The 20,112-nt window shown below is 44.1% G+C and overlaps 1 protein-coding gene across 2 annotated transcripts; it reads right to left on the bottom strand.

Moving 5' to 3' along the window:
- Positions 1 to 9,327: 9,327 nt before the first annotated feature.
- On the bottom strand, positions 9,328 to 18,939 carry LOC149354112 (uncharacterized). 2 transcript variants are annotated; one of them, XM_089583067.1, is made up of 4 exons: positions 18,874 to 18,939; positions 15,693 to 16,237; positions 12,295 to 12,504; positions 9,328 to 12,217 (listed from the first exon to the last, which is right to left on the bottom strand). In XM_089583067.1, the coding sequence occupies exons 2-4, from the start codon at positions 16,233 to 16,235 to the stop codon at positions 11,504 to 11,506; spliced, it is 1,467 nt and encodes a 488-aa protein (XP_089439193.1). In that variant the 5' UTR covers positions 16,236 to 16,237; positions 18,874 to 18,939; the 3' UTR covers positions 9,328 to 11,503. The 2 variants fall into 2 exon arrangements, with proteins under 2 accessions (XP_089439193.1, XP_089439192.1); XM_089583066.1 differs by lacking the exon at positions 18,874 to 18,939 and having other exon boundaries at positions 15,693 to 16,482.
- Positions 18,940 to 20,112: the final 1,173 nt, after the last annotated feature.

Here is a 20,112-nt window from a genome sequence, read left to right as displayed (position 1 = left end):
TCCGACGGTTTTGTTTTTGCCATCCGCTTTATTCTTGTCACCTGCACTTTAAGATACACAGTTTCGAGATTCCAATAGGCGATGATCCTATGGGATTAATGTGGCCACCGCTATAACAGCGAAGAGGAGCACGCGTACCACAGCTTCGCACGCTCTAGGCTGCTCCTTCTTACCTGCTAAAACACTTCCACAGACAGCTGCTCAGAAACGGAATCGACATTTGAGCTGTATATATAGTTGGCATAGCATCATGGAAAAAATAGCACACTCATCACTTGTGTTGTTTGGTTTTCTTTGCTCATGCAGAACGATCGTGAGAACCCACAGCCTTGCTAATTCCAGAGAAGAATATGGCGCACACGTCATAATAATAAAAAAAACTGCAGGCAACGGTGTACAATTTTTTTTCACGCTAAACATTCATCTGCTACGTTTCCTGGCTGTTACTTTTTTTTTTTATGGCCCTATGAAAAACTCTGCAGCAATGTGTTTTGTTGCATTCGATGCTCTGGTGCATTTAACAACTATATGTGGACACTTGAGTGCACTCTCAACTCTCACTTTAGGTCGTACAGGCATATATGTAGCCCAAAAATTTAACTTCTATTGTCTCTCCCAGATGCACACAAATCACGTACATCACCACCTGGACAACATGACCATAAATGTCATGCATATTCAAGAATTCAAGAATGCTGATTTCATTGCTGCAGTTGAGGTTTTCGGCCAGAAGCAGGGGTAACGGGGCGAGCTGGCACAGGTTGATCACTAGCGAAATGTGTCGTAGTATGTGCACCGACATTTGCAGCTGAACTGGTTTTTACTGCAATGTGAAATTTGTAGTAGTCACTGAAGAAGAAAATAAGAAAAGCGTGTATAGCAGAAACAAAAAAAATAAAATAAAATTAATTCAGCTGGTGAATGTGAGAGTTTTCAATTGCAAAGTATATATGCCAATCCTAATTTATCTTCGAGAAAGTACTCTACAAGCTATAATTAGTCCAAAAGTGATGGCCTACAGAGTGTTTCACTGAAGATGTGGCAATTTTTTAAATAGATTAAATACAGCTAAGATATTTATTTAACCCGCAGGCTTGTAAATTAATATATAATATTTAACTTTTTACCAGTTACAGTAATGCACCTCATTTATTGAGAGGTTGATTATAGCTGACCGTAATATCCGCATCACTTTTGAGATTTCTCAAATTGTGATTCTCATTGCGGCTGCAGTGCACCGAGTTTGGGGTGCCCAAATGGGCGAAACTGCATAGGCCAGGAGCACTCGCAGCCACGCCTACGAATGCATACCCAGCTCTTTCCTCGAGCAGTTCCCACTGCGGTCACTAAAGTGTATACACACTTTATTCCCTACTACTGTTTTTCAAGCTTAGCCAGTGTAAAAGCAGATCCCTTTAAGAGCTGTTAATTCCTTATAAAAGAACTAATCCCAGCTGGGACATACCATGCACAGAAAGATTACAGCAGAAGTCTTAATATACCTGCAGGCTTTTGACTGGTATCAACTGAAAATGTAGACAGTTTAGTCTCACAAATCCCAACTGACCCCTGCTGAGATCACACACAACCCTGTGGTTTTCATAGCTGGTGACCACTCGAAATCTGCCATGCTTGTGAAGTTGACCTGCTATTGGTCCAGGACAAACATTTGGCTTTTATTATGTCATTAACTAGAACTATTTGCAATGATATTTCAGGCACACCTCAGTTTTGATTACACAGTTTCACTTGGTTCCAGCTTGAACAGTGAAGCTGCTTTGCTAGAGAAGGTGTGGCATCATATATTAGCAAACAGCTATGATTCTTAATTTGAAACTGTGGCCAACAGATTTCTGGTTGAGACTGGGTGATATTAGTTCATATCAGCTGCAACTATGTCGAATTCTAAGTTTAGGATGTTTCCCTTGCACATATGTAAATCCAGATGGCAATTGCCCAGTGAAAGCAAATTATATTTCACCTGAACTATAGCTTATCAGCTACTGCCTTCATGACTGTAGAAAAAAAGGTTTAAAGCTCCTTCAAGTAAGTGCAATGTTAGTACAAGACAGACTTAATTTTCATTGAAAGGTATGATGGCATTTTCACCAAGCAGAGAGATACAGTAGGGATTAGAACTGCAATGTGGGATATGGGTCGTATGGTTACTTGGTCATCAGAAAGCTGAACTTTTCTTATTAAATAGAAGTAGAAATAATTTGCTTATTGTTAAGATGCCAGGTTGAAACCTCTTGACTTTAGTTGGTATCAAAGCTGCTGAGGCAAGAAAATTGTGTAAAGCGCACATTTTAACCCATTGAAGGCGAAGCATGGAAGAGCATACCATCAGATGAACCTGTGCTCAATGAAAAAATGATGCAGACAGTACAATAAGTGCCAACAGCCCCTCTAGAAGAATTTAAATGCCCAGACTGCAGTAGAAATCAATCATAAATCAATATGTTCAGAACAATGCTTGCAAAGTTTCAAATCAGGTCATTTACTGAGCAGAACAAATAAAATGCACTGCACTCGTTCTGTCCACACATTTTTGAAAAGGCATGAATACCTGACACTGTAACAGACCTCTTTGCTATTTTTCTTCTATTCACACAATATTAAATTAAAGATTAAAAACAGCCTGAGAATTGGGGCAAACTGTGCAATTACTCCTACCGGAAGCAAAAGAATCAAAACAAGCAAAAGCTACAAGAAACAATTATTACAGGCACAACAAATACAGATTAATTTTTTTTCTTTTTGAAATGTTACAGTGATCATATAGTGTGTCAATAATGAGAATGATATTTTGCAAGAAGTGTGCTATCAAGTAGAATTGCTATTCATGACATAGATTCTATTGTGCTGTGATAAAACATTTTCAGCCTCACCTTATTTATGTTCTTGCCCAAGATGCCATCTCGAAAAGGCACTTTCATTTAACTTGCACACACACACGCACATCTTTTTCACTGCCAGAAGACTGCACGTGGTAATGCAGCAAAACACTGAAGAATAATACAGCAGCTTCAGCTGGCCCTTTAGGCTGTGCACAGATGGTACAGTAAAGAGCTCTTTGTGTGATCCACCAAAGTTGTCAGGCACATATATGCCAGTGTGCTGCCTTCCTGTACCTAGCTAAATTTTGTGGTTCCGCAACTTTCGATGGGAAGTGGATTTTATTGAAAAGTTTCATATCTAAAGATGGTGATGAGTAATGTCTGTTTGTAAAAAATGGTGATGTCTGTTTGTAAAAAAAAGACTATGGAAAGACCTAGAAACAGGAAAATGCAAACACTTGGTGACATAAGACAGCTATTCAAAACACATTTCAAACATTCTTCGAGCTATATTGCCCACATGGCAAACATCAAGGAGTTGAAACAAATATTGTAATACCTCATATCTGATTTCTAATATTGTTGTTTTTTTCATGGATACTAGAGCCAAGGATTTCACATTAAAGAGCAACCACAGAATCTTCCGTAATGCGACACAAACATACCATAATAAGCTACCACTATAGTATAAGAGAATATGCTAGGATATTTGATTCAGTTCACATATTCTATTGAACTACAGCTGCAGGAGAGAGAACCACGATTAAGTAACATACCACTCTATTTGTTAGCCTTTGAAATATTCCTGAAAAAGATCATTTTTTTTGTGCGTTAACTAAAATTCCATTGTCAGAAAACAATTTAAGCATATGATTTATGTTTTCCTGCAATAATGCATTGCTGTCTCAAAGTGTACTTGATCTGTGGGCAAAACTGTGCTGTCCATGCACTGGAAGACCAAGCACCTGAAGTCATCGAGCTGAAACCATTAGTGATCAAATTTTTTTAAAGAGTATGGAAGATGAAATAGAATACAGCGGTTTACCAGCCTCTATATATTGGCAGTTCACCACCAGGCTCAGTTTGGTTATTTAATTTAATAATGAACGACTATACAAAAAATTCTCAAGGATAGCGAAAAAGGGAGCTCAAAAGCCAAGCAGGTACAGTTTGCTTGGTAAAATCCTATGTTTCATCAAATCAAAGATTTTCTGAACACTGAGAAAAAAAGCACAGTTAAACAATTTGTCAAATGATGAATACAGCTCAGCTGCAAATTTGTCAAGAATTAATGCAATGCCCCTTCTTGTAATATCACCTTCCTGATGATTAAAAAAAAACAGAGAATGTTAAAAAATTTTGTCATGCATTGAAATAGGAATTTTTCTAGTATTTGATATGGAGTCAATAACAGGTAAATTGATCAGTAGTTCTCAATGCATTTTGTGCCTTCCCTTTAATAGTGGCCTTAAAGCTTATCAAATCATATGGCAGAATTTTCCTGAAACCGTTCAGTCAAAAAGAACAGAATGTTTGCAAGAGCATGGTAGCAATGAAGTGGGCTTATTTCACCTAAAAGTGCACTAACCTGGCCAGATCGCCCTTCGAGAGCCTCAGAATGTATGTTAAAGCAGGTGAAAGTTTCTGCTAGTGCGCAAGTGGTGTCATGTTGAGTTATTGCCATTCTTGTTGCAAGCCTAAGATATTGATTGAAATTATCAGCTTTTTATGATGGATTATTCAGCAAACCATCAGTGCATTGAGAGACCTTATCTCTTTTGTGAAGAGGGTTAATCTGCGACTCCTTTGTAGAGTTTTTTGTTTAATTAATAATAACAGTAACAATGATGATAATGCTTTGTATGCATTAAAACAATTCTATGTCTAAGAAATGCTTCTAAAATACTTCAGATGCAACTGCAGCACAAGCACTCACATTCGCATGAAGGCACAAAATAACAACATGAGAGGATCTCCTTTGCAGCCTTCCTGTTCCTGACAAACCTCTCACCACCCCCCAACTTCGTTTTCTTCAGTGCATCCTACCGTCTCAGAGCTTCCCCTGCATGCCCCATTTGCTATGATCCCTATGCTAATCTGGAACGTTCCCTCTTTTCCTGCCCCATCATCATCATCATCAGCCTGACTACACCCACTGCAGGGCAGAGGCCTCTCCCATGTCTCTCCAATTGACCCTGTCCTTTGCCAATTGCGGCTACCGTATCCCCACAAACTTCTTTATCTCATCCGCCCACCTAACTTTCTGCCGCCCCCTGCTATCTGTTTGCCTTCTCTTGGAATCCACTCCGTTACCCTCAAGGACCAGTGCTTATCTTGCCTTCGCATTACATGTCCTGCCCAAGCCCACTTCTTCCTCTTGGTTGCGACCAGGATGTCATTAACCCACGTTTGTTCCCTCACCCACTCCGCCCGCTTCAGATCTCTTAACGTCACACCTACCATTTTTCTTTCCATAGCTCGCTGCGCTGTCCTTAACTTAAGCTGAACCCCATTGTCTTTCAATTAGAGCATTACCCATAGCATCAGACAAGCTGATATGGACCAGATGGCTTTGGTGACCCTGGCACAAGATATCCACAGCGCTTCATGTTGCATCATAATAAATCTGTTTCTCTCTCTCTCTCAGACACACATGCGGCTGCTGCAGCATCCATGCATGCGTGTGTTCCTTAATTTGAATGTGGGTGTTTGCACTGCAGTTACATCTGAAGTGTCAAACAAACTTGCCTGAAAGCTCGTTTTCCTCTTAATATATTTTGTTTACTGGTGATTATGTTGGAGTACCTGTCTATTCTTTAGCTTGGTGGGTGCCATATATCAACTTTCTTCTGTTTGAGTAAATTAAATGGATGATTTGTTGCTTCACCCCACGTCTTTAAATAATGCTGCTCATTCACCTACTTCTTTTTTGTATCGTATATAGGACAGCTGACCACTTGCTTTTGTTCTGCTGTTCAATATGTTGTAATGAGTATGTGTGTGCAGTTAGTCATATTGATTTTATTGGTGCAAAAGCAACTGAGGCTATGATGCGCCAAACACAAGGTTAGAGTTTTTGTTAAAGGTGAAGCTTTTTATACTCAGAGTTTGTTTAAAACGCTGGCTTCCTTGAGAAACCTAAAAATACATGAGAAGTCAAGCAGTGCTCGATCACCTAAAAGTAACATGGGGTGTAATGGGATGCTTTCCCTGTAAAATGTTGTGAAATATTTCTTTCTTAGTTCTTCTAGTTTTATACATGAAATTAAAATGTGGTTCACTGTGAGTTCAGCACCACACATTTCACAGAGAGGTTTGTCTTGCTTGGCTAGCAGAAAGTTGTGCGTGAGGTGGGTGTGTCCAATGCGGAGCCAACATAAAATAACTTCGGTAAAACGTTCTTGATGCCTACATGATTGCCATTCTCCTAAAATGGGCGTCACAGAATGTAATTTGTTGTTTACGTGCTCTTCCCATGCAGCCTGCCACTGATTTCTGAGTTTACTGTAGATAAAATTCAATCAATCCCTGTGCGCTCGCTATGTTCACTTGTTTTATTTGGCCATTCCGGGCTTGTGCAGTGCATACATCTGCTTTTTCATTACCCACAATTCCAACATGGCTAGGAACCCAGCAGAATTTAATGTTATGTTTTTGTTTGGTGATTTTAACTATGTTATGTATGATGTTTCCTATTATGGGTTCAGCAGCATTTCTGGAGTGCAGTGCTTTGAGCATAATCGGGGAATTGGTGTAAATGATGCTTTTTTGATGTTCTCTCTTACTATTTTTTCTACAGCTACGAAGATGGCACAACACTCAGCAGTAAAAACCGATGCACATTCTGGTAGTCGCATTATCTGTTTATTTTTTTCTTGGATTACTGCACTTCCAACATGACTTGCTGTTTTTGAGCCATCGGTATAAAATTCAATGTAGGTGTCATACTTTTACTTAAGAAAAACCAGCCAAAAAGACGGGGACAAAAGAAAGACAAGGCACACACAACGATTGGATTCCTGTAATATTCCTGTGATAAGTACTCATTTGGCATTTGCTTTTCTTGCAGTGTAAAGAATTCCTGTAATATGTACTCATTTGGCATTTGCTTTTTGTCTAAATGTGTCATTGTGAAGTCACATAGTGAAGGCAGGCTGTACCATGGTGGCAAATATTCATTCCTTTGTGCAATATTCGGTAGGGCATCTTCTAGTACTGCTAACTCTTTGCATTTATCTTCAAAGTGCAGTAGTAGTGGCCTGATAGAATGTGGTTTGTTGATAAATAACCTTTTAGATGGGCACTTAGTGACAATTGGATGGCAGAGATGTTTCGGAAGAGAACAAATTTTTAAGACGTATGTGCAGTAAGTGCGATTCTTCGGTCCTTAAGAGCAGGCTCATTAGATTCAACGTAAAGGCTGGCTACTGGTGATGTTCTGTATGCTCCAGATGATAGGCGCAGACCAAGATTATGAATGGGGTCTAATCTTTTTAAGTAGGATGCTCTTGCCGAACCATATACTATGCACCCGTAGTCCAGCTTGGAGCGCACCAGAGAGCGATATATTTGTAAAAGGCTTGCTCTATCGGACCCCCACCGTTTCCGTGAGAGCACTTTTAAGATATTGAGGGCTTGAGAAGCTTTCTTTTTAAGGTTGTTAATGTGTGATAGAAATGTGAATTTCTTGTCAAAGTTTCAGCTAAAAATTTGTGTTCTGGTTTAATTGGTAGCGCAGTGTGATTCAGGTATAGTATGTGTGTGCAGTTTATGACCAAGTAGAATGAGCCCATGCTTGTCTATGGTTTGGTTTTATGCGGTTTATCGTACGTCACAAAGTGACTCAGGCTATGAGGGACGCCGTAGTGGCGGGCTGTGGATAATTTCGACCACCCGATGTTCTTTAACGTGCACCGACATCGCACAGTACAAAAGGCCTCTAGCATTACGCCTTCATTGAAATGAGGCGAACAAGACTGGGATCAGGCCCGCATCTTTCAGGTCAGCAGCTGAGCACCACAACTACTAAGCCACCATGGCGGCTTGCCCATGCTTTTCATTCAGTGTTTCAGTATATACACTGCATTCATCACCTTTTGGGTCACCTTGTCAAGCCACTGACAGCAGTAGCGTTTTGTGGCTGCTCCCTCTTTGCACGAAAAGAAAATTCAATTAGAATTTGAAGAAATTATGCATTAAAATATTTTGTTCCATCACCTTACTTATTCACTCTCAAGGCTCAAGGGCATTATTTAGAAAAATGGGTGAACAGAACAAATTATTAACAGAACAAATCAGCTGCAGCTTTCTTGAAGGCGATGTTATTGGCGATCGCAGTGACAAAGGCAAAAGAGTGGTTCCAGTCGCTACTGGTGTGTGGAAAAAATGAACATATGACATGCGAGAACACAGACTTTAAACATGTGGTCATTACGTGATGAAATATAGGGCTCATTGTAGTGCTCGTGAAAAGCTGAACATCAGTGCACCGGAGTAAAGAAATAGAAGTTGTAAAACAGAAAACAAGACTGTCTGTAGTGTTGAAACTGAATGGTAAAAAGAAAGAAAAATTTATAGTAAAGCAAAATAAATATCAATATTGTCGTGACAAATTTGGCGTCAAAAAAAGGGCATTTGAAATGTTAAAAACATCTTGCCATCCTAATATCACTCCCAAATTTTAACAAGAATTGCAGACAGTTTTAGAATGAGTGGTAAAATAACTATTTTGATTCAAATTTAATACCCGCCTTTGCTGCTCTGCCAATGCCAAAATTGTTAAAAATTTTTCTCGAAACATGCAATACTCAGAAGCACAATTTGAAACACTTTTTGTATAACGTGTCCATACCTCTGGATTGTAAAGTTGAGATTTCGGGGCATGGTCAAAGGTGTTTACCACTCATATTAGTAAGACAGCAAGAGCTGAATTACAGCTGTCCAACATTAAAATGATCATTAAACTGCAAGATCAAATAGCCCCAGTTGAAGGACTCATTGTGCTTCTGCAAGTTCCAGTGGTTCTTGCTAAGCTGGTCCCAACAATACATGACCCCAGCTCTTTGAACAGCACTTCAACAAACCTTGTTAGCAGAAGCACGAAGTTGGCAGTGCACAAAGTGCCATGAAATTGCGGCCGACCATGCTCACGTCGAGGACCTCATTTCAACAGCAACTAACATACACAAATATCTACACAGTAGCAAGATTTATTACAACGAAAAAAAGGTTTTCCTTGCTGCTAACCAATACGAAGTCACCGATATTGACTCTCTTTGTGACACTTACGGCCAAGTGAAATGTGCCTTGTGAATTACTTCTGCTTATATGCATTGCTTACAAGGTGAGTTATGATTGAGAAAGTTGGCTTAGAATTGAGGAAAGCATATCAGTTTGAGTAGTTTAAGAACACAAACAAGGAATGAAAACATGGGAAATGAGCTGCAACCAATCAATTTATTTCATGGCTGAAGCACTGTACACAGGAAGAAATGAATCATTATTAGTATGGCTTCAATGCAAAGCAATACTGCAATTAAATAAGAAATTCAAGACAAGCCAGTTATGAAAGTTGTTCATGTGCCATCATGTCTATGCTATTATAACCGGTACCTTAATCTCTTAAAAGACGTTCATTCTCATAGGTAAATGAATGTGCCTTAAAAGGGGGGTATACTCCATTGCCATGCCATCTAGCATGACCTACTGACAGATTTCCCACAGAACACCACTGCAGTACACCAATTGTCTGGAATGTCTTTTCTGCCACCCATGCTTTCTAACACAAAATGTGTGTGGATTCAGGCAAGACAGCTTGAGAGAAGTGGTACAAAACAATTAAGGATTCCGAACCAGCTGGCCACCTTTTTGACGTTAATTGTGGAATATATTGTGGGCTTAGGGCACAACTGCTGTTAGCTTCAGTGCATAGGGCATACTTTGTCGTGAAGTTTCCATTTTGCCTTAATAGTAGAATGAAACTTTGGTCACTGACCATGTCGAACATGTTGATTGACATTTCAGAACCCTAACAGGTTGCTCATTAAAAATGAAGGACCAGTCATGAAAAAGCAGCATGGTGAAGGTTTCCCTTTGTTCTGATGACTGTCTTCAGCATCATCTATATTATAGAGGATTCCAGGTGCAGCCACACTTACAAATTTATTTCAATGGCAAAGATTTCCACATTCTCCCAAGCAATTTCACGCCCTGATTGTGCATGTTCTGCCACAGCAGCTGTTCGATTCCAGCCGACATCACTGCGATGCTCTTTCAGCTGCCTGGGTATGTTTCTAGCTGTCTCCCCCGATGTAGACCGAATTAATCGTCGCAAGGTAAACGATTCCAGGGAACTTCGAGCGAGGCAGAGCATCTTCAACATTTGCAAAATCCCCGCGCAGATCACTAGTTAGCACGTGGGCAATATTCACCTGGTGCGTTTTGAAAACTCCTGCCCTTCGTCTAGAATGTACACGGTCGTCCACTCTTAGTACGAACACGCTAGTGCATGGCCTCACTTTGGAGAGCCACTGCGCAGGACACGGCCGTGCATCGAAGCGAAGTGGTAGATGACGTGAAGCACCACGTCCAGGTCCAACTTCTCCTGCGCCACTTGGCTGCGATGAGAGGCCGTGCCGGACGCAGTGGCCCTCCAGAGTGGGGCCACGCACTCGCGTGTTAAGGGTGGACGACCTTGTACATACGGAACCACTGCTCGCTTCAAATGACGAATGCCTCGGGGACTGCAAAACCACCGTGCCTGGATCGTATTTATGACCCTGGCCCCACGTTGCAATGAATTCACATTATAAACTTGCATATCCTCTGCGCAAATCAGGTTGAATGCTCGAAACGAATGGGCGCACATATTCATGTCAATTAATTATAACAAGATTTTCCGGAGAAAGCTGGAGCGTCTTCGAAGGCACTGCACAAGCGCGAGCACCCAAACAACGCAAGCACACAAGAGTCCTTTCACAACGAATGAAGCGATCAAAACGCGTCACGCAAAAGCCAAGGTCACATATACACGGTGAGAATGATGCAGAATGCCTGCATGACCACTGGAAACTTTACCACACCGCCTAAAATCGAAGCGCGACACCGAAATCACACGCCCAGGCGTTGACAGAGGCCCATCAAACAAGCCAACGATGCAAAAACGGCGGCCCAAATGCGTCCGACAACAATAAACGAAGCCAAGGCAATCCATGGGTGAAAATAACACTTTGGGCTGGCTTTTTGTTATTTCCACCGGGTCGCAATGACGCTTTGGCTTGGATTTGCGTTATTCTCACCCGGTCGCAATAACGCCGGCCCATAACTATCGAAATACTGGCCAATCCACATCCAAAGTCTATAATCCAATCCAGAAAAATCCACAATCCAATCCATAATACAACAGAATCCGGAACAAGCCACTGATGATTCTAGTTCACTGTACCGAAACTGACTGCCGACTTTCGGTAGGAGTGGTGACGTCACACCCACCCGCCATGACTGCATGAATGTTTTTGCATTGATGCACGTACGGTGTCGTGAGTGCATCGTTAAAGTTTTATTATATACGTACAATTCACAGGTGAATAGCGCATTTCTCTTGCGCATCATTACAAAGAGGAAAAACAGGCAACACTAGATACTCCTTTAGGAAACCCTTCGTGCTACAAAACACTGAGAGCAGATAGCGCAGAGGCTACGCGCTGGCAGAAGTTCTTGCCATGTGCCGCGCAGTGAATGCACCCACACCACGACAGAGAGACACGGTCGCGCGGAACGCTGTAGTTCTCGAAGAAGAGCCTCACATCGTAGCTGTCCGTCACCAGGCGGCGCAGCGCGGGCAAGGCCCTCATCACGTAGTGCAAGTCTTCAGGCTCCAGTTCCAACTTGCGCACCGTCAGATCCGTGCTCAGAGTCAGTTCTTGGAGACGCGGAAACGAGATGCGGCCACCGTGAAGCTTGCAGAAATTCAGGAAATATGAGGCACACCCTTCACTGAGCAGGTGCAACTGGCGCAGCCTACTGCTGGTGGCCACCAACAGTGACTGGGAACACGCCACTGACAGTCGCATGCTAAACTTGACGGCTTCGAGGCGGGGGAAAGCATCGAGTCCCAACGCGACTTCGTCCATGGGTCCTTCGCAATCCACTAAGCTTAGGCTCTTGAGCTGTGGACAAAGCCTTGCTATGGCAGGGAGCCGCAGGCCAGCGAAGAACTTCAAGGATAGTTTCTCCAGCAGAGGCCATGTCTCCAAGACCTGCTGAAGGGTCGAACTGACATTAGTGAGCAAGAGTGGCGGTCCCAGCTTCAGCGACAGACTGCGAAGGTTTCGGAAAGATGAGACGGCAACCAGTGCTTCCTGGGATGTGATGACCACCTGCAAAGAGGGGGTGCACCATTAAAACCGGGGCTAAAGGCTGTACACCACCATGCGTGAAGATCGGATGCACGTACCGCCAAGTGTTCCACGTCCGTGTAGGTCCTTGCTGCACGACGGACGTCTTCCACGGTCGCCATGGCTGCATACCCACAGCGGTAAGAGACCGCCGAAGTGTACAGAGTGAGATGGGTGAAACCTCTCATTTCCGACCGCACGGCAGGCGCGCCTGTGCATCCCTGATTCACGGAAGCCTCCAGGATGTGGACGGAGTCAATGCGGCACAACTGGGCAGATGTAGGTTAGGGATCAGGAGTGGGGATTGTTATGCAAATCAGAAAAGAAGACAATTCTGAGGGCACCTAAGTCTGCTTCCGTGGAGGAATGCCAAAGCATGTCTTTTCAGGAAGGGAAAGGGCGCAGAAGCGCTCAAATCTCGACATCTCCATCTCGGTGGACACCTCAAATGAACCTTAAAGCATGCAACTGAATGTGCAGATGTCATCAGTCTAAACACCTGTCACAAGTTAGAAATTGAAAAGAAATTGAACCACCCAGCCACCACGGTGGCTCAGTGAGGGGTTATCATGCTCGGCTGCTGACCCGAAAGACACAGGTTGGATCCTGGCCGTGGCGGACGAATTTCGATGGAGTCGAAATTCTAGAGGCCCGTGCACTGTGCAATGTCAGTGCACATAAAAGAACCCCACATGGTCGAAATTTCCAGAGCCTTTCACTATGGCATCTCTCACAGCCTGAGTCGCTTTGGGACGTTAAACTCCATAACCCCCACCAAATCGAACATTGGATTTTGAGAAAGGAAAATGCGCAGTGTTTGTCTCACATCTCGGTGGACACCTGAACCGCTCCGTAAGTGAAGCGACAAAGGAGGGACTGAGAGAAGAAGGGAAGAAAGGGGTGCCGTAGTGGAGAGCTCTGGAATACCTTCGACCACCTGGGGTTCTTTAACGTGCGCTGACATCATACAGCACACGGGCGCCTTTCGCATTTCGCCTCCATCGAAACGCTGCCGCCGCGGTCGGGTAAGAACCCTGGTGCTCCAGATCAGGAGTCGAGCGCGCTAGCCACTGAGCCACCGTGGCTGGTGCAAGTTAGCCCCCAACTACACTTCTCAACATCTCGGTGGACACCTCAACCACACCATAATAGAAAATGTAGTCTCAGAAAGCATGCAACTAAAGTCACTGGACCGAACCCCAGTCGCAAGCTAGCCTCCAATTTGACTAAAACATGTAAGCTATATGCAAATAGATATGCTGTGACACCACGCAGAATGCTGTAAGACAAACGGTTGCTCAAAATTTTGGTGAACACATTGAGGAATACTGCCACCACACTAGGGACAGCTAGTGATGACATTGCTGGGATTTTATCTGCTCCTGCGATGCTTTTTTTTTCTAACCAGCGTCGTCGCAAAGGCGGACGCGGGTTTTGCGGCGCGCGATTAGGAAGGCGATGGAGGCGAAAACTGTCTGGCATCGGTGTCTGTGTGGAGCCCTCACCTGTCAACCATGGCAAGAAGCAGGTGGTGCTTAGCAAGATTTCTCTCTCTCTCTTCTTGTCACAGTTGGCAGGTGGAGAGAAGGAAATCCCCCTCTTCACTTGTAGGGGAGAGCAGGGAGAAGACGGACTAAGAATCACTCTCAGCAGAAACGGATCTGACTACCAGTGACTACGCCAAAATGAACAAAAGAAGTGATTACATTATATCTGGAATAAGAAACGAATAAAAATTGGAATAGAGCAAAATTAGAATAGATTAGTGAGCGAAAAACAATGGAATCAGACTTGAACTAGAATGAGAATTAGAACAGATTGGCGAGTGAAAGAAAAACTCATCGCAATTGTTCCTCATCATCCCGACTGATCGCCGCTAAATTGTTTTACATTCACATAACCGTTTCTTTTTTATGCCCGTGAGATAATAACGGACAGACCGCTAGAAGGTGCCCGCTATTAAGAAAACCATCACAGAGGCGTTGTACATAGTATTACGAACTGCAACCTGTACATTACCCTATACCTTAACCAGAATGACGCAATCGCAGAAATTCAGGCAACTCGGATTTGCTGCAGTGAAAATTTCACAGAGATAATCTAGAGTGGCAAGGGTAGTCTTGAAGTTGCTTTAGTGGAAAGTTCGCAGAGACAAGTGCAAATTGCGAGGCGGAGGAAAGTCCCGTACTGTTAGCTCTTTCCGGGCAACCATCTTCTGTCCAGCATCTGTGGACGTGAGTGCAGAGGTACATATCTAAAGGCGAGCTAGTTCGACTTAAGAATTAAAGCTCCACAGAAAAAGGATAGTTTCCGTAGACCATACGCTGACAAACAAACAAAGATCTGCCCGCTTTATCGCCATTTTATTAATGTGAGCGCATTACATGGCTGTCACGTCATCAAAAGATGTCCGCAATTTTGTCCTCACGATTGCGTCGTTCTCTGAAGATAAATGTGTAATTGTGACATATAGTGTGTGATAAAATGTTGCTGTGGGGGAAAAGTGGTTGATGAGATGTATTTAGTTAATTAATTAAATGCGAAAAATACACTTATACGTCAAAATAGTCACGGACCCCGATATAGTACACGGACGTCAGAACAGCCACGGACGTCGATATGGTATGTCGACGTTTTGCTTTTGTATTGCTCCAATGCGGGTCGCCGCAGTGATCTCAAAGTTTTTGCGGATGGCATATCTGTCTACGCCAGTCGCTGCGTGCGTCTCATGTACCCGACACAAATACCGTCCTCCGTAGATACAGTGGATTACATGTTCTTTGCTCGAGGTCTGGCTCGATACATGGGAGGACCAAGTGCATTTCGATAGAGGCTGCATAAGGAGACACTACTTAAGGTTGGGTCTGTTGAATGTTTCACAATCTCACTGCGGCGGATTTGTTGGCAGAGGCCCCCCCCCATCCAAATCCACGCGAAGCTGCTACTCAAGACGTGAAAACACAGCAATTTTTCACATACCGTTGTGAAGTGCGAGTCGTAGAGACACTGCAGTGTTTTCAGAACATTTTCCCACTATCGGCAGCACTTGTTTGTCTGTTTTATTGGGGGTTTAAAGTCTCAAAGCAACTCACGCTATGAGGGACGCCATAGTGAAGGGCACTGGAAATATAGACCACCTGGGGTTCTTTAACGTGTACTGACATCGCACAGTACACGGGCCTCTGAGCGACGAAATTGTGCAGAAACTTGAGATTTTACAACGCAAGTCATGCAATAATGAATATCCACATGTTTTACCCATTTGTTCTAGATGCAGCAAGACATGCTATGCCTAATATCCACATTTCAAGCCATGTGTTTTAATTGCAACTAGACTCGGCATGCTCCTCCGCCCTTTAGCTATCCATTATCAATGTTACTTTGACGAGTACCACCACAGTTAACGAATTTCGACCGGAGTCAAGATCATGCACACAGCAGCGACAATGGGACATACCAGGGGACAAGTCAGCAGGATTGCTCGAACTGTTTCCAGAGAGAGAATAAGACACTCGTCGTCCGCACCCTCGATGCCTCCCACCAGTTGTCTCAACTGCGAGGACTCGACCAGCGGTGCCCGATGGTCCCTGCAAGGCTCGTCAAACTCCACGACGTGCGTTTCAAAGTCGTGAGGTAGGGCGAGAACCTTGGCGTTCGGGAACATTCTAACTAGCTTCCAGACCTTGTCCCTGTTATGGACAATGCACACCTCCTCAGCATCTCTGAGGATGTCTCTCGCGACGGTCTCGAAAAAGTCCGAGCTATTGAAGGCGATGCATCCGGCGAAGAGAGCCCCGGAGATCCTCGTGCCGCGCAGAATTCTCCTTGCAGCAACCAGGGACTGACGGTTGGTCACCAGCAGGGAGCCGCTGTCGTCCCCCAAGGAACATCCTCGAGGAAGCGGAGCGTCCCGTGACCACGGCGTCTCCAGCTTCAGGACGACGTGGTCCTCCACGTCCAGGAGGGCGTGTGGGTCTCCGAAACGTTCAATTCGTTCCATGGCTGCGAAGACGCAGAAATCTGGTGTCAAGATGTATATACATACGTAAGCAGACAGCTTGATAGACATGCATAGAGGAGAACATGTAAAAGTGTGAATATGAACCCTTCACGGCGTGAGCGGCTATACGGAGCCCACCCTGGGCAGTCACGTGGATGAAGCCCGTCCGAGGTCACTGATCCAAGCGGCCAGGAGATAAATATGAGATAACGAACGGAGGGGAGCGGATGATGAGAGAAAGAAGGGAAGAAGTAGGCAGAGAAAATAGATAGAAGCTGCTGGGAGCAGATGATTGAAAGAGGTCAAAAAAAAGAAACGCTGGTGAGAAGAGAAAGGAAAAACGAGAAAAGAAAGCCGGTCAGGGGACACAAAAACAAAGGGAAAAAAATTAACGCAAGCTATTGTAATATTTTTTTGGTTCTGTTCTTATTTCCTAATTTTAGAAGGTTTCGTGAGCACAGCTTAGAACAAATTGTCTTGACGTATAGGTACAGTAATGATTAATCGTCTCTTTTAGAGCATTACATCTCGCTCGTTCCTCAGTTTTGTGCCTGTCGGCCCAGTCCACAGTACATAGATTTTGAGGGCACCAAGATGCTACGGCGCGAGGCGCTTCGCGGCGTGTTTTACTTTTGACGGGATCGCTGGCAATGAGGCCCAACCCCCCACCCCCCTCCGGTGAACTTGGCAGCGGGTCAGGACACTGCCGGCTGCGCTAGTGTACAGTGCAGCATGATTTGAAGTTTGTCGGGTTCGTTTCGACCAAAATAAACGAATACATTTTTCTTGGCGTGACGGGCGCTTAATCTGCAATAAAAAGAGCAATACGCTGAGGCAGCTTATGGGTATCGGGCGTTAGCAATATCGAATGAATATTGAGTCATTAGCCATAATCGCTATATCCGGTACACAATTTTCGTTATGTCCGAATATGCATTTTTTTTATGCCAACGTATACAGCGCAAGAAGGCAAATCGTTTGACAATGCTTCGGATGTCCTACGTCAATTATGGACATTTGAAGTTTCAAGAAGTCAAGGCTTAGAGAACCAAAAGTCGTCGGTGCGAATCCCTATGATACGCTTGGATTCGACCAGTAATCTTATGCTCCGTAACGCGCTGAATCGTTTGATAGCACTTCGGATGTCCTACGTCAATTATGGACATTTGAAGTTTCAAGAAGTCAAGGCTTAGAGAACCTAAGGTCGTCGGTGCGAATCCCTAAGATAGGCTACGCTTTGATTCGACTAGTAATCTTATGCTCCGTAACGCGCTGAATCGTTTGATAGCACTCCGGACATTCTACGCCAATTAGGCGGTCCAATCTAACGTAATCTAAAGTACGACAGCACAACCTCACATTTTCGTTATCGTCTAGTGCCTTAAATCAGAGTGAATGCGTTAGCATCAGACCACTACGATTCCGGGTACTCGACGATAAACGAACTGCACTGCTGTCTCAATCAAAATCAGTTTCCAAAATTCACGCCGCGAGGCGGAAGCACAGCGCTTTCCCAGTGCACGGTAGCCAACCGGAACACCTTTGTGGTTAACATCCCTGCCTCCCTTCTTCTCCTTTATCTATCTCTCTCTAAATGAAGGCGGATGTCCGTGCCAGTTTCATTTCTCCGTTGCCAGACTCTGCTTTCATAATACAGAAAGAAAAACGATATTAAAACCAGCAAGCGAGGACTGCATAAGCATTATAGTCGGATACAATTCAAGTCCCAGGCAGTGAGGCTACAACCACATTCGAGACCACCGAGCAGAATTCCTCCAAAACAAAAATCAGAACACATCTCCTTGCCTATAAACAAGAAGCTAATCATTAGAAGAAATAAAAAGCAGAATAATTTTGATACATCTGGCTTGTTTGATTCACTGTTACACACTACTGTTCTTTTTTTTTTTCAATGCTTGTATCCTATATAGTTACGCAATAAGCACTATACTACAACGCTGCGCCGCACAGCGCTACTGTTTTCCTGTGCTGTTTTGACGTATACTAATGAGAGAGCATTACTTGGCTCATTGTGCGAAAACCTGCCGTTATCAGAAACCGGTGGCAGGCAGGCGTTCCGGCAGAAAAGCGGCCACCGAGAAATGAAACAATTACTGCGCCATTTGATTTACTTAAATGCCACAAATTTAGGCAGCCGGCGTTCAATGGGTTCATTGGTCTTGGCATTGACAACGTTGTGGCAGAAACACGGAGTGCTCTCGCATGTACACATTGCTCAAAGCGCTTGCACTAGTATTCATGCACTACGCCTTTAGCAACACACTTCTAGTTCACTGTAGCTTCGACAACATCGACTAACACGAGTCCGCGATCAACATGAGTCCGCGACACGAGTTCGCGAGGTGTAGCCGCGCAATCCATCCTCTGATTAACATGGCGGTTTAAAGAGGTCATACCATAAAACTCCTCTGCGGTGAATATAACCATTTGAGGAGCACAGCGCACGTGAGAAAAGACGTCAAACTGAATGAACAGCGCAGCTCGCTCTTCTCGGTTCTTTGTAGGGAGCGCCGTTATTCGCGCTTTACATGTCCCCTGGTGTTACCAGCGCCTGCTGGTCGTAAAATGTAGTGCGGTGACCACAGTACAACCGTGAAAGAAAGAATGGAAAACTCACCGCTTCCGCAGGGTACCCGCGCCGAAATCTCTCTGCGCAACACTTACGACCACGCTTGTAATGGCGGTTTGGAAAACGCGGCCGGTACAAGTTTCCGTGCTCTTTAGCACCGCCCGGGTATGTGGCGCCATCTGTCCAACGGCGTCGTAATCCCACTGCTCATGCCACACCTGACGTCTCCCGGCTCGGACGCGGAGCGGCGCGCGCCGGAGACCCCTTTCTCTTGTCCTACAGCTTGGCGCTAGGGTGTTTTCGTCTTGAAAGTTTCAAGGAGGAAAATGGAAAGTTTCGCCTGACTTATCACCGGAAAGTGGTGTCGAGCACCGCTTCACTTTCCCTTTTGATATTGTTAACGAACATGAACTAGGCTATACAAACTCGGGGTTGGAGCATAGCTGACCCATCCTGTCTGCAGGTTAGAGAGCACGTCTGGTGTCACTGACATGCTGAATCGTGAAAAAGTAAACATCGCTGTTGACGTTGGTCTGTTGTCCAAGCAGACTGGGACACTTCGAATAGCAGTCCGCTTCAAGCGTTGCAGCTCCGTTGATTTAGAAAAATAATCGGAGCCCAAGGGCTGCAAATATGATATGCGACGCTGGCGAATTTATTTTTTAAGAAATATTTTCTTGATCTGGCTTTTTTCCAGACCTACCATGGAGCCCCAAGTGCGAGATATTCAGGGATATTCACGTGGTATTTTTTAAACACCGCGGGCTTTCGTTTTTCCCGAATAAAAACGGCAACGCTAAGTCGATCTGGTTGGAAGCGCCTAAGTTGGACAATATTTGTGGAGCTCCACAACTTTCCTGTTGACGCCTGAATGTTTCAAGCTATATTTAAAAAGATAATTTATATATCTCGACTAATTAATCAAATAGGAGGAGCGAAAAAAATGGTACTGTGATATACCCTAACAACATCCACGCGATTTCATTCTGAAGAACGCTTAGTTCTTTTATAAATCTTGGTACAAGTTAGCTGCGACGCCCTGTGTAACCGAGAGCTTCGCACCACAGCTTTCGGTACGGTTAACTCGGTTTGGCCAAGTCGAATCACCGCCTAATTTTTTTTCTTCTGATATGCAGGACATGCGAGTTAGAGAACGACAAGCCCAGTGAGGAAGAAACACAGCCAACCAGCTCATTCACAAGCGGCTGCTTACGCGTGCAGATGTGCCGTGCGACACGCAGGGATACGTACAGGTATACCCTCGCTACATCTGTATCGTATACTGCG

Source organism: Amblyomma mixtum, chromosome 3 (assembly GCF_055824585.1).
Source record: "Amblyomma mixtum isolate Tamu chromosome 3, ASM5582458v1, whole genome shotgun sequence".
In the NCBI taxonomy this organism is placed as follows: domain Eukaryota; kingdom Metazoa; phylum Arthropoda; class Arachnida; order Ixodida; family Ixodidae; genus Amblyomma; species Amblyomma mixtum.
The sequence above is the reverse complement of the archived record's forward strand: the minus strand, read 5'-3'. Positions and strand labels throughout refer to the sequence as shown.